The 13,311-nt window shown below is 34.7% G+C and overlaps 2 protein-coding genes across 11 annotated transcripts; both read left to right on the top strand.

Moving 5' to 3' along the window:
* The first annotated feature begins 1,801 nt into the window (after positions 1-1,801).
* Positions 1,802-5,975, top strand: LOC107028643 (serine racemase). 10 transcript variants are annotated; one of them, XM_015229788.2, is made up of 8 exons: positions 1,856-1,895; positions 2,463-2,655; positions 3,380-3,586; positions 3,714-3,800; positions 3,889-4,119; positions 4,541-4,614; positions 4,702-4,888; positions 5,343-5,699. In XM_015229788.2, exons 3-8 carry the CDS (start codon positions 3,411-3,413, stop codon positions 5,587-5,589), a joined length of 1,002 nt encoding a protein of 333 aa, XP_015085274.1. In that variant the 5' UTR covers positions 1,856-1,895; positions 2,463-2,655; positions 3,380-3,410; the 3' UTR covers positions 5,590-5,699. The 10 variants fall into 10 exon arrangements, with proteins under 10 accessions (XP_015085279.1, XP_015085276.1, XP_015085274.1 ...); XM_027918976.1 differs by having other exon boundaries at positions 1,864-1,895; positions 2,463-2,536; XM_015229789.2 differs by having other exon boundaries at positions 1,864-1,918; positions 2,537-2,655.
* Positions 5,976-6,205: 230 nt separating this feature from the next.
* On the top strand, positions 6,206-11,505 carry LOC107028645 (serine racemase-like). Its single transcript, XM_015229795.2, has 7 exons — positions 6,206-6,314; positions 9,687-9,895; positions 10,027-10,113; positions 10,203-10,433; positions 10,531-10,604; positions 10,694-10,880; positions 10,995-11,505. Exons 2-7 carry the CDS (start codon positions 9,720-9,722, stop codon positions 11,239-11,241), a joined length of 1,002 nt encoding a protein of 333 aa, XP_015085281.1. The 5' UTR covers positions 6,206-6,314; positions 9,687-9,719; the 3' UTR covers positions 11,242-11,505.
* Positions 11,506-13,311: the final 1,806 nt, after the last annotated feature.

The following is a 13,311-nucleotide window of genomic DNA, read 5'->3' as shown; positions in this document are numbered from 1 at the left end:
CCCCAAAAAAAGAAAAATCTGACTTGAAAAAGAAGAAATCAATGAACAAGACAAATCCGACACTGAAACTTGATGATTAAGAAGAAATCGATAAAGAAGAGAGAGATATTCTCATGATCAACTCCAACTTAATGATGAAGTGAAAGAAGGAGGAGGTTAAAAAGGGAAGAAGAGCGTTAGTGGGTAGTTCAGGGATCTACATCAACATCTTCAAAACGTCTTCACGCGCTCAAGCGACGTGAGATCACATTTTCTGTCACATCAGTCCACAGTGTTTGAAAGAAACAAATCACGGGTTATTCAAGGATTCAATAGGAAAATGACATAGTTGAGATACCTAAGAGGAAAGACCCAACATGTTTGAAGACCTCTTTATGAGTTCCGCCTAAAACACATTAGTATATTGTATTTTTTAACTTCATGAAATGCTTGCATTTGATGTACTTTTGATATACTTCCATAATTTACGTTAAAGATTGTGTTGTATTCTTCAAAAGAAAATATTTTTGAAGAATTCGACATGATTATGACAACTTTTGAAAGTCAAAGCGATATAGCTAATTAGTATAGTGGATTTACTTGATTTTCATATACTTCCTTTTTTATTAGGAGGAAGTAAAAATAAACGTAATTACAATTCAATAAATTCTTTTATATACCTATCTAGAATTGATAAAAAGGAAATATAAATTAGAAGAAGAAAAAATAGTAATAGTTTGTGCCTGTAATAAATCATATTTTTAAGACTCAAAATATTTTATATTAGAAAAATGTACATGCCCTCATACGTTTTTTTTTTAAATTTTTATTATTAGAGCTTAAATATAATATATTTACGATAATGGTGGAGAATTTTTATCCATCAATCTCGCTAGGGGTGTGCAAAAATCGAATCAACCGAATCGAAAAAAATATTATTGGGTTGTTGTTATTGGGTCATTGGGTTATGTGGTTTTTAATGGGTTTATAAAAAAAGTTATTGGTTATTGGTTCAGTATCGGATTTTATTGTTGGGTTATTGGGTAAGCCGATAACTCAATAAGATAGTAATAAATTACCATTTTACCCTCCCTAATAATTTAATATATAACTAAACACTGTAACTATATCAAATTATTAATACTCTATCTATTTCACACTAGGCTGCTTAACTAGTTTTTATTGTTTACTAAAAACCTAAAAACTAATGTAAGGTTTCACAATTGTAGTTTTTGATTTTAGTTTTAATTTTAATTTTAATTTTAATCTTGTTGGACTAGTTGATTTTATTTTTAGTTTGTAATAATAGGTTGTAGCATTTGCAAGTTTGTAAAGGTCCGTAGTATGTTTTGGCAGTGACATGTAATTACAACGTTCGTACTATATTTAGCTAAGTAAATAGTCATATAATATTTTACGCATATTTTCTTATTGGGTAAACCGAAAATCGAACCAATAACTATAAAAAATCGATAAATCGAAAATCAATAACTAATATCTTATTGGTTTGTTATCGGGTTAGCTTATTTGAAAACCGAAAAACCGATAAACCGAATCAATAATACATAATACCGAACAGAACCAACCGATTCACACCCCATCTGGCCACCATTATCAAAAAAGAATTACTAGTCTACTTGAGTAGCCAAATAATTTTCTACCACAATTAGTTTTGATACATTAATTTTATTACGTTATATTATTTAATTTTTAAATATGTAAAGTTTATTTTAGATAAATAAAAGATTAATATTTCAATCCTCAATCATATTTATTTTTAATTAAAAGTCGATAATATCATAATAAATAAATTTAACATAAAATTTTATTTCGAAATTATTATGTCTAATTTATTCGGGCCACCAAACGATCCCATATACTGTTGGGGAACTTCAATTTCTCTCTGCTCAGAGACTGTAAGTTCTTGCCACTCATAAAGGTTAATACTGCATCTTGATTTTGGTAGTATATTTCTTAATTTGCTGTAATGGGTGTAGAAATTATCTGAAATTGAGTTTGTTTTCTTTATGGACCCAAATGTTTTCTTGAGCTGATTCATCAAGTTCTTGATTTTAAATAAGAAATGGGAAATCAAACTCTAGTTGGTGAAAGTTTGGGTAGCTAACGGAGTGAGGTACTAAGATACTGCTGTTTCTTGTTGTTTATGTATGAAAAAAGTTACCTTTTTTATTTATATTTCCTTGATAAAGATGATAGTAGTGTATTTAGATATGCTTGTTTTGGTGAAGTGTTCTGTACAGAGGCGGAGCTAGGATTTGGAAGTATGAGGTCTGGGTTCTAAGATTTTACTTTCTCAAGTGCTAGTAATTGGATTGTGGATTTATTTGGTGATTTTTTTAAAATGTATATACATGATTTGAACCAAAGATATATGCTAACTCTATCAATGTGTCTGTGTATCTGCATCTTGTTTGTTGGTGATGGGGGTAGTTGGTTATCTCATTGAGTGGTTGAATTTTAAGGTAGCGGAAGTAGAATAATGTTGTGAGGATGAGACCACTGACTTATGAGTTATGTTGCTCGGATTCTCTTCAAGGTATGTGTTTGGTCCTCCAAAAATAGTGCCTTTTTGAAGGATTTGACAGGGGCGTATTTACATATGGTTATTTGGTTGATTGGTCTGTGTATCTGGATCCAGAGGCGGAGCAAAGAAAGGTAAAGGGGTTCAATTGATTCCGTTCTCTTATTGTTTTATTGAATCCCTCGACTCAGAGGTGGATCCAAATTTTAAACTTAATGGTTGCAAGTTCAAAACTTTTGTTGCATCCCATTCAAATGCATTATCTGTTCTTATTTAGTGAATCTTTTAACATATATACTAGGTCTGAGCTAAAGTTACTGGTGTAGATGAACTCATAAATTGTGAACTACATCCACTCCTGCCTTGCGTGAGGAAAGATTCTAGTGTAGTGGTAAAGGGGGTTAAAAATTGTTTTAGGTCATAGGTTCAAATCCTTGGTGTAAACTCTAGTATTTATAGCAGAGACCAAGTAGTTGAGGGATAAGACGTAGTTGATTGATTGATTAATATAACTAGTTTGAGCCGAAGACAGTTCGTTCAGATTGTGGGGGATGAGGGTAAAAGACTGATAAGTCTGAGTTCAGTACATTGAGGTCCTTTGGGACACGGAATGCCCTTTGTTTATAGGCAAACATGGGTATCATGTTTGATTCCCCCTTGCCGAGTTCACAAAATTTGTCATGTTATATGATATTATTGTTTTTATTGGAAGTGTATTATTCTTTTGTTCTCTTCTCAGTTTTAAAGTGATTATATATTTCTCGTCTTAGTTCTTCATAGGATAGATTTGAGAGATTGCACCTTGTTAGGTATTTTGTTCTTCCCTGGATTGACATGAGAAGTTCCACATGTTTTCAGCTTCAGGAGTATTGACTTCTAGTAATTATTGATGGAACCAAACTGCCCAACATCTAGCAACGATTATGCTGCTGACATCTCTTCCATCAGGCAAGCTCAAGTACGCATCGAGCCCTTTGCGCACAGAACTCCTGTCCTCACCTCAGAAACTTTAGACTCTATTGCTGGAAGAAAGTTGTACTTTAAATGTGAATGCTTTCAGAAGGGGTGAGAAGCTCTTTAACATAGAGTGGAAGGGTTTCTTTCAAAGTAGTCCTGCATAAGTGTGTAGTAGTGAACTAGAGTTTCTGCCTAAGAGTTCTAATTAAGGGCCAGCGTTTGTGCAATTTATCAGGGGAGCTTTTAAATTCCGAGGGGCATGCAATGCTATTTATTCACTTGATGATGATCATGCTGCTAAAGGGGTTGTAACTCATAGCAGGTTCTTTCAGATCTTTCTGGTTTCTGTGGTTTAATATCTATATTTATTTTTCTGGATTACATCCTGATCTACTTCCCGTCAAATTTAGTGGAAATCATGCTGCAGCTCTTGCTTTGGCTGCAAAGCTACGGGGCATCCCTGCTTATATAGTTATACCAAAAAATGCTCCAAAATGCAAAGTCGAGAATGTCAAACGTTATGGTGGTCAGGTTATCTGGAGTGAGCCATCGATGCAGTCCCGAGAGGATACTGCAAACAAGGTGTTGCAAGATACTGGTGCTGTTCTTATTCATCCCTATAATGATGGTCGCATTATAAGGTAACATTGGTTTTCTTTGTTATTTTTTATTAGATGATCCTTGGTACTTCCCCCTTCTCAACTACAAAATAGATTGAGAGGGGCCTGAAAGCCCCCAAAGAAGCCTTAAGAGTATTCGTGTGCACGTGTTTTCTTTAAATTCTATCTCCTGCCCAAGACAAACTGAGCCTTACATCTCACTTTATGTGTTAATGATCCCTCTGTATGATGATTTCATCTTTCTTGAAATTTGCAGCAATTTCATTATGAACTTCCATGCCAACCTTGAACTTCTAATTGAACTGTATGGAATAGTAGTTTTTGATATTCCAAATATACTTTTTCCCAAAAAAATGAACCTTTTTGCTAGGAATCTAGACAATATGATCTGTGCTGATGAATATTTCTCCATTTCATATGTTTTTTTTTGTGGTCTTTACAGTGGGCAGGGTACAATATCACTGGAGCTTCTGGAACAGGCTTCTGAAATTGACACCTTAATAGTCCCAATAAGCGGTAAATCATCTTTTTAAAGACTTTGATATATCATTTTCTTCAAATTTTAGTTTGTAGACCAGCCTCAGTTACTGGTATGGAATGAAGGTGGTGGTCTGATATCGGGAGTTGCGTTGGCTGCCAAAGCCATTAATCCTTCCATTCACATTTTTGCCGCCGAACCAATGGGAGCGGATGATGCTTTCCAGTCGAAGATCAATGGCAGGATCACTAAGTTATCCGAGGTCAACACTATTGCCGATGGGCTTCGAGCCTTTCTTGGAGACCTTACATGGTAAGGTTTTATCTCCTTCTACTCTAAATTACTGTGCCTGTTTGGAGCTTTTAGCAATCAAGATCAAAATTTTGTTGGCGGCAAGATCGGCATGACTCAATGTTTTAGAGATCGTGCTAATTTTTTCAACTATGTTGCTTAGATTCTTCAAAAATACTATAGGGTATGCATTTTTGAAGATCCCACCCAAGTGAGGCAACATCTTTGGAGGGTCCAAGCAACAGAATTTTTTGGTTCTCACTTTTAGTGTATTTACCCCTGCACTGAAGAAGCCTCTTGGTCCCTTTTTCCCAAGCCCTTCTACCCCCTAGCTCTTTTTCTTTCACTTATATGCGGATTTCTAACAAGATAATTTGATATCTTTGCGTTTTCTAACACACTCTTGATAACTTTGCTTTTTCTAACGAGCCAATTTGATAAATGGTATCTGGCATTCACCTTTACCGTCAAACAGGCCTATCGTCCGCGATCTCGTGGATGACATCATAGTTGTTGATGATGAAGAGATAATACAAGCTATGAGACTTTGCTATGAAATTCTAAAGATTGCAGTGGAACCAAGTGGAGCTATTGGCCTTGCAGCAGTTCTTTCCAGTAGTTTTAAAACCAATCCAGCCTATAGTGAATGCAATAATATTGGCATTGTAATTTCTGGAGGCAATGTTGATCTTGGTGTGCTTTGGAATTCCGTTAACAAATGAGAAACTATGTATTCAATCTCTCCCCTCATTGGAACAAACTTCTATATGATTCATGTATTCTTGCAATTTCTTGTTCTTTGTTTTATGTGTCACATTATTTGTTTTTTTTACTGTTCTTTTGTTCTGAATGCTCTGTACTGCTTTCCTTCTTAGTTGTCATTTTCTCGCTACTGTCTTATTTTCTTTTTTATAACTGCTTTCTTTGATGCTCTTGAGCCGATGGCCTTTTGGAAACAACCTCGCTACCTCCACAAGGTATGGGGTAAGGTCCGCATATACTCTATCGTCCCAGACCCCACTTGAGGGATTACACTTGGTATGGAAGTTCCATCGAATGTTGAGTCGATTTCTGTGATTTTACCTACTGAGTATTGGGGTATCTTTCTGCTCAGGTACTGTAAGTTCTTTCCAGCCATTAAGGTTCATTCTTTCCCTCTTAGTTCTCTTTCTATTTTCAGTCTACTATATACTAATACTGGTTCTTGATTTTTTTTTTTTTTTAAATTGCTGTAATGGGTGTAAAAATTATCTGAAGTTGAGTCTGTTTGTCATGGACCCCAATGGATTTTTGAGTTGATTCAGTAAAGTCGAGAATGTCAAATGTTTTGGTGGTCAGGTTATCCCGAGTGAGCCATTGATGCAGTCCCGAGAGGGTTCTGCAAACAAGGTGTTGCAAGATACCGGTGCTGTTCTTTTCCTTCCTTTAATGCTGGGCGCTTTATAAGGTAACACTGTTTTACTTTATCATTTTTGAATAAATGATACTTGGTTCGACTCTGTCATTATTCCGGTTATAGTAATATATCTGATACATGTATTATTATTCATATACAATGTTTATTATCTCATACATATTGTGGCAAAATATAATAATAAATGTATACAATCAAGAAGAAAAAAAATTCAATCAAACCCTCTGTGGATCATATTTGGGTAATGTCTAGAAATTTGTGTGTATCTGGAAAGGGATAAGTTACCTAACCAAGTGCTCTCTTACCCTACACTTGTTTCCTTGATAGCCTGGGTTGAAAAATTTTTCCCCCCTTTTCGATACATGTATCTTAAACAATCTCTTTCCTTTCTTATTATCGATACTTGCATCTTCTGCAACAACTTCCAAATTCTTTGATTTTTTTGTTGTTGTTCATCCAATGACTGCATTTTATGGGGTCATTGCGGAACTTAGTTCTCCTCTTGGCTTTTAAAGCAGCAACAACCTCTGCATTGTTATCTTCTTGAGTGAAAATGCACAAAACAAAGTATGGACAATCTTGATAAGAATGTTGGTTAGAAGGTAATACCTCGAGAAAGCCTCTTAGGAGTAGAAGCTTCCGCCATTGATACACAAAAAAAGCTTGAGAAGCCCCCTAAAATAATTCAAATTAACAACTTGAAGTCTGAGAATCTGTAGAAGAAACTACTAGATACACATAACCAACCGTTACTTAACTGGAAAAATCACTGTACCACGAATTTAGGAATAAGCAAAATTGCGAGATTGAGAACAGGAGCAAATTAAGGGAAGTGGGATTTGGTAAGAGAGTTAACCGATAGATACAATGTATTAAGCCTTCAAGAGGGGAAAGGAAACAAACTAGTGAATTTGCAATAAAATGGTAACTGACGCCACATTTGGTAATATTTTAGAACTACTACTATGTATTTTTAGGTATAGTAACTATATTTGCTTATTTAGTTAACTAATTTATGTGTGAAGAAGTGGGCTAGACCCATTAATCCTTGAAAAGGGGAAGGAAACAAGCTAGTGAATTTGCTATAAAATGGTAACTGACGCCACATTTGGTAATATTTTAAAACTAGTACTATGTATTTTTAGATATAGTAACTATATTTGCTTATTTAGGTAACTAATTTATGTGTGAAAAAGTGGGCTAGACCCATTAATCCTTGAAAGGGGGAAGGAAACAAGGTAGTGAATTTGCTATAAAATGGTAATTAACGCCACAATTGGTAATATTTTAAACTATAACTATGTATTTATGATATAGTAGCTATATTTGCTTAGTTAGTAACTAATGTATGAGTGAAGAAGGGGGAGAAAAGGTGGGAACAAAGAAAAATATCATCCAAAATAGTGGGACAATATATTAAATAGGAAATAAATCCCATTCACCTAGGAAATTTCAACCCTAAGAAGTTTATTCATAAAACGCATTTGGTAGTTGCATTTACCAAGTGCACTTAACAGTTTTGGTTATTTTCAGAATAGGTTCATTACATGACATAATACATGTAGAACTTCACATAAGACACAAATTGTCATATGGAATTCCAACGTAAGACGAATGCATCTATTTGTTCGATTTTATACAAGTTTAAGTGTTTGCTTGCATATCCAAAATTGGAGGACATATACGTCAATTGGAGTCAAGTTGAGGGTACATTGATGTATTATGTCTTATATATCTCATATACTTATATGTTGATAAGAATAAATGGGTTTAGCCCCCTTTTTCACTCATAAATTAGTTACATAAATAATCAAGTATAACTACTATATCAAAGATACATGGTTATAGTTTTAAAATATTACCAAATGTGGCGTCAGTTACCATTTTATAGCAAATTCACTAGCTTGTTTCCTTCTCCTTTTCAAGGATTAATGGGTCTAGCCCACTTCTTCGCTCATAAATTAGTTACCTAAACAAGCAAATATAGCTACTATGTCTAATATAGTGCAAATATAGTCCAGGACTATATTTGTACTTGAATATTAAGAAAAGCTACAAACTTGATGAAGAAAAAAATGATATATAAGCTTTTCTTGAAACAAATAAAAGGGAATTTAACTAAAACAAACATCTAATTTCTTGATCTTCTACTTGAATCCTTGCAATTTTTGGGGTATGACAAGTGAGCTTTTCTTGAAACAAATATAAAATTAGCATAATAAACTAAATCTTCATTTGGCATTACAACACAAGAAACTCAAAAAAAGCAAATTTAGGGCAAAACTCTAATTTTAGTTTTTCACATGTCTAAACCACAAGATTAAAGTGGGATTTGGTAAGAGAGTTAACGGATAGATACATACAGTGTATTCAGCCTTCAAAAGGGGAAAGGACACAAGCTAGTGAGTTTGCTATAAAATGGTAAGTGACGTCACATTTGGTAATATTTTAAAACTATATTTATTTTTGATATAGTAGTTATATCTGCTTATTTAGGTAACTAATTTATGTGCGAAGAAGTGGGCTAGGCCCATTTAGTCTTATCAACATATAAGTATATGAGACATATTAGGGTAAGAGAGCTCTTGGTTCTTTTGAGAAAAAACTTTTTGCTCGAAGGAAGGGTCTGAAACTTTATTTGAGCCGATAGTGAAGCTCTCGTCAATTTAAGCTTCAGGTTAGAATTTACTTGGTTCATAGCTTTATTGGTTGCTTTTTAAAAATTTTTTGTTGATAAGGATATGCTAGAACTTGATAGCGATATAATGTAGAGTCCAAATGGAGCAGATGATGAGAGAATCAACTGTGATAATGGTCACATCCATTTTCCATGTAACTGCTTTTTTTTTATGGTTCTTTTGAAAATGTTTTGTGTAGTAAGAAATGACGACGATTTAATGATTCTATAATGATTCGTGTATGGTTTAGATGTTTTACTTTGGAACAAGAATATTACTATATATATTGATATATTAAAATTAAATATTTTGATGGATTGTGGTAATGAGATATGCTTTCAGCTTTAGATTTATGATTTGAGGCGTAGAATATTTGAGATTTGGCCTCAAGTTTGAAATTTAGGGAAATTGAGATTTAACCCATCATTTGACATTAAAATTTAAACTTGATTATAGATTTGGACTCCGTGGCTTATGGGTAACGTATCCATAATCCATCATTTCCCTTGGTTGATCGTTGAGATCAAAAGAATTTCCTTTCTCATGAAGTCTGCTCAGGCTATTTGTCTTGGAAGCGTGTTATTCTTGTGTTTGTTCTCAAAATCAACTGATTATATATTTCTTGTCTTAGATCTTCACTTGATAGACTTGAAAGATTCCACCTTGTTTGGTATTTTTGTTCATTGATCTTCCCTGGATTGACTCAAAAAATATCACATGCTTACAGCTTCGCGATTGTTAACTTCCAAAGTAATCATTGATGGAATCGAATCACACAAAATCTAGTGACAGTTATGCTGCCGATATCTCTTCCATCAGGGAAGCGCAAGTACGCATTAAACCCTTTGCTCAACAAACCCCTGTCCTCACCTCAGACACGTTAGATTCTATTGCTGGAAGAAAGCTGTACTTCAAATGTGAATGCTTTCAGAAGGGGTGAGCAACTCTTTAACATAGAACGCCAAGGATTTTCTCAAAGTAGTTCCTATATAAGTAGGTTGTAGTGAATTAAAGTTTCTGATATTTTCGCTTCTAATTAAGAGCCATTTGTTCTTGCAATTTATCAGGGGAGCTTTCAAATTCCGAGGGGCATGCAATGCTATTTTTTCACTTGATGATGATCAGGCCACTAAAGGAGTTGTAACTCATAGCAGGTTCATTCAGAGCTTTCTGGTTTCTGTAATAAAAATATCTTCATTTTATTTTTTGGATTATCCCCTAATCTACTTCCCGTCGAATTCAGTGGAAATCATGCTGCAGCTCTTTCTTTGGCTGCAAAACTGCGGGGCATCCCTGCATATATAGTTATACCAAAAGATGCTCCAAAATGCAAAGTCGCGAATGTCAAACGTTACGGTGGTCAAGTTATCTTCAGTGAGCCATCGATGCAGTCCCGGGAAGATACTGCAAACAAGGTGTTGCAAGATACTGGTGCTGTTCTTATTCCTTCCTCTAATGATAGGCGCATTATAAGGTAACGCAAGTCTCACTTTTTTCGCTAGGAATCTACACAGAATGATCTCTACTAATGAATAGTTCTCTACTAATATGTTTCTTTATGATCTTGACAGTGGGCAGGGTACAATATCTCTGGAGTTTCTGGAACAAGCTTCAGATATTGACACTTTAATAGTCCCAATCAGCGGTAAATTCAACAATTTTAAGACTTTGATATATTATTTTTCTTGAAATTTTAATTTGTAAATCAGCCTCATTTTCTGATTCGGGATGAAGGAGGTGGTATGATATCGGGAGTTGCATTGGCTGCCAAGGCCATCAATCCTGCCATTCGCATTTTGGCTGCCGAACCACTGGGGGCAAATGATGCTTTCCAATCAAAGAGCAATGGTAGGATTACTAAGTTATCTGAAGTCAACACTATTGCTGATGGCCTTCGAGCTTTTCTTGGAGATCTCACATGGTAAAGTCGAGCTCCTTCTACTATAAATTACTGTCTGCCTATTATAAAAAGCTTTTCCATAGTCAAAATCAAACCTTTCTTGAACTTCTGGCATTTACCTTTACCATCAAACAGGCCTATTGTCCGTGATCTCGTGGATGACGTTATAGTTGTTGATGATAAGGAGATAATACAAGCTATGAAACTTTGCTATGAGATTCTGAAGATTGCAGTGGAACCAAGTGGAGCTATAGGCCTTGCAGCTGTTCTTTCAGATGGTTTTCGAAAAAATCCAGTCTATAGTGAATGCAACCATATTGGAATTGTTCTGTCCGGAGGAAACGTTGATCTTGGTGTGCTCTGGAATTCCTTTGATAAATGAGAAACTCTATTAGTCGCGAAAGGCAGATTCAGAATTTGAATTAGTAGTTAGAGTTTGGAATTTTGCCACAACTCATTTGATTTACTGGGTTCGGAATCAATTACCATTTGTTCTTCTTTAGTTATGTTTTTTTTATATATACATTGTTCGATCCAAAGTTACTTGTTTCAGATGAATCCGTAACTTTCACTCTATGTCCATCCTTGGAAACAGGTGTTGTTCAATGTTTCAACTTTTCTATTATTGATCATATTTTTCAATTTTTGTATCGCCAGGATTCATCATAAATTGATTGACTATATGAATATTTATTGTTTTTTTTGCACGTTAACTTCTTCTGTTGGTTACCTGCTAATAGTATCTGGTTCGAGCTTTAGTGAGGATTCATTTCGTCAATCCTAATTTGTACTAGGCTGAGACGTAATTGTTATTGTTGTGTTCTAGCATCGAATGTAGGTACTACTACAATTATGCTCAGGACAATATAAATATTTCTTTTTATGTATAATATATAGACAATCATGATCCCAGTTTGTATAATATTGTATTGATTTGCATAACTATATACACATGTAAATAGACACCTCGTGTTCTAGACTGAAATTGAGTTTGTTTTTTCATGGACCAAATTTTTTCTTGAGCTGATTCAGCAAGTTCGTGATTTTTTAAATAAAAATGGGGAAATGGAGAGGGGAAGACAGGGGATCAAACTCTTATTAACAAGGTGAAAGTTCGGGTAGCTAACCTAGTGAGTTACTAAGATTCTCCTGTTTCTTGTTGTTTATGTATGAAAAACGTTAACTTTTTTATTTTTATTTTCTTGATAAAGATAATAGTAGTGTATTTGGATATGCTTGTTTTGGTTAAGTGTTCTGTTAACAGAGGCGGAGCTAGGATTTGAAAGTTATGAGTTCTGGATTCTAAGATTTTACTGTCTCAAGTGTTAGTAATGGATTCTGAATTTATTTGGTGATTTTCCTAAATACATGATTTGAACCAAAGCTAGAGAATGCTGCCGAACCCCTGATATATGCTACCTCTATCCATGTGTCTCTGTATCTGCATCTTGTTTGTTGGTGATGGAGGATGTTGGTTATCTCATTGAGCAGTTGGATTTTAAGGTAGCGGATGTATAATAATGTTGTGAGTATGTGACCACTGACTTATAAGTTATGTTGCTCGGACTCTCTTCAAGGTGTGTGTTGGGTCCTCCAAAAATAGTGCATTTTTTGAAGGATTTGACAGGGGTGTTTTTACATATGGTTATTTGGTTGATTAGTTTGTGTATCTGGATCCAGAGGTGGAGCAAAGGTAAAGGGGTTCAATTGAATCTGTTTGCTGAAAAAATGTTTTATTGAATCCCTTGACACAGAGGCGGATCCAAATTTTGAACTTTATGGTTTCAAGTTCAAAACTTTGTTGCATCCCATTCAAATCCATTATCTGTTCTTATTTAGTGAATCTTTTAACATATATACTAGGTCTGAGCTAAAGTTACTATTGTTGATGAACTCGTAAATTGTGAACTACATCCACTCATGCCTCGCGTGAGGAAAAATTCTAGTGTAGTGGTAAAGAAATTAAAAAAATTGTTTTAGGTCATTGGTTCAAATCCTTCGTGTAAACTCTAGTATTTGTAGCCAATACCAACTAGTTTAAGGTTGAGGCCTAGCTGATTGAGCGATTAGAATAACTAGTTCGAGCCGAAGACATTTCCGTTCAAATTGTGGGTGATGAGGGCAAAAGACTGATAAGTCTGAGTGCAGTACATTGAAGTCCTTTGGGACACAGAATGCCTTTTGTTTCATAGGAAAATATGAGTATTATGATTGATTCCCCATTGCCAAGTTCACAAAATTTGTTATGTTATATGATATCCTTGTTTTTATTGGAAGTGTATTCTGCTTGTGTCAACTGATTATATATTTCTTGTCTTAGTTCTTCATTGGATAGATTTGAGAGATTCCACATGTTTTCAGCTTCAGGAGTGTTGTCTTCCAAAGTAATTATTGATAGAACCAAACTGCCCAACATCTAGCAATGATTATGCTGCTGATATCTCTTCCATCA

This window comes from Solanum pennellii, chromosome 8 (assembly GCF_001406875.1).
Source record: "Solanum pennellii chromosome 8, SPENNV200".
NCBI lineage: Eukaryota > Viridiplantae > Streptophyta > Magnoliopsida > Solanales > Solanaceae > Solanum > Solanum pennellii.
Note: the sequence above shows the minus strand (reverse complement) of the source record. Positions and strands in the feature narration are given on the sequence as shown.

What these genes read in the sequence shown, in the direction of transcription:
- LOC107028645 (XM_015229795.2), top strand. Translation starts at nt 9,720, where the DNA reads ATGGAATCGAATCACACAAAATCTAGTGACAGTTATGCTGCCGATATC. An exon ending in GGAGTTGTAACTCATAGCAG is followed by an intron (nt 10,114 to 10,202) that starts GTTCATTCAGAG and finishes CGTCGAATTCAG; the next exon opens with TGGAAATCATGCTGCAGCTC. An exon ending in TTTAATAGTCCCAATCAGCG is followed by an intron (nt 10,605 to 10,693) that starts GTAAATTCAACA and finishes TTCGGGATGAAG; the next exon opens with GAGGTGGTATGATATCGGGA.
- LOC107028643 (XM_015229793.2), top strand. Translation starts at nt 3,411, where the DNA reads ATGGAACCAAACTGCCCAACATCTAGCAACGATTATGCTGCTGACATC. An exon ending in AATGATGGTCGCATTATAAG is followed by an intron (nt 4,120 to 4,540) that starts GTAACATTGGTT and finishes TGGTCTTTACAG; the next exon opens with TGGGCAGGGTACAATATCAC. An exon ending in CTTAATAGTCCCAATAAGCG is followed by an intron (nt 4,615 to 4,701) that starts GTAAATCATCTT and finishes TATGGAATGAAG; the next exon opens with GTGGTGGTCTGATATCGGGA.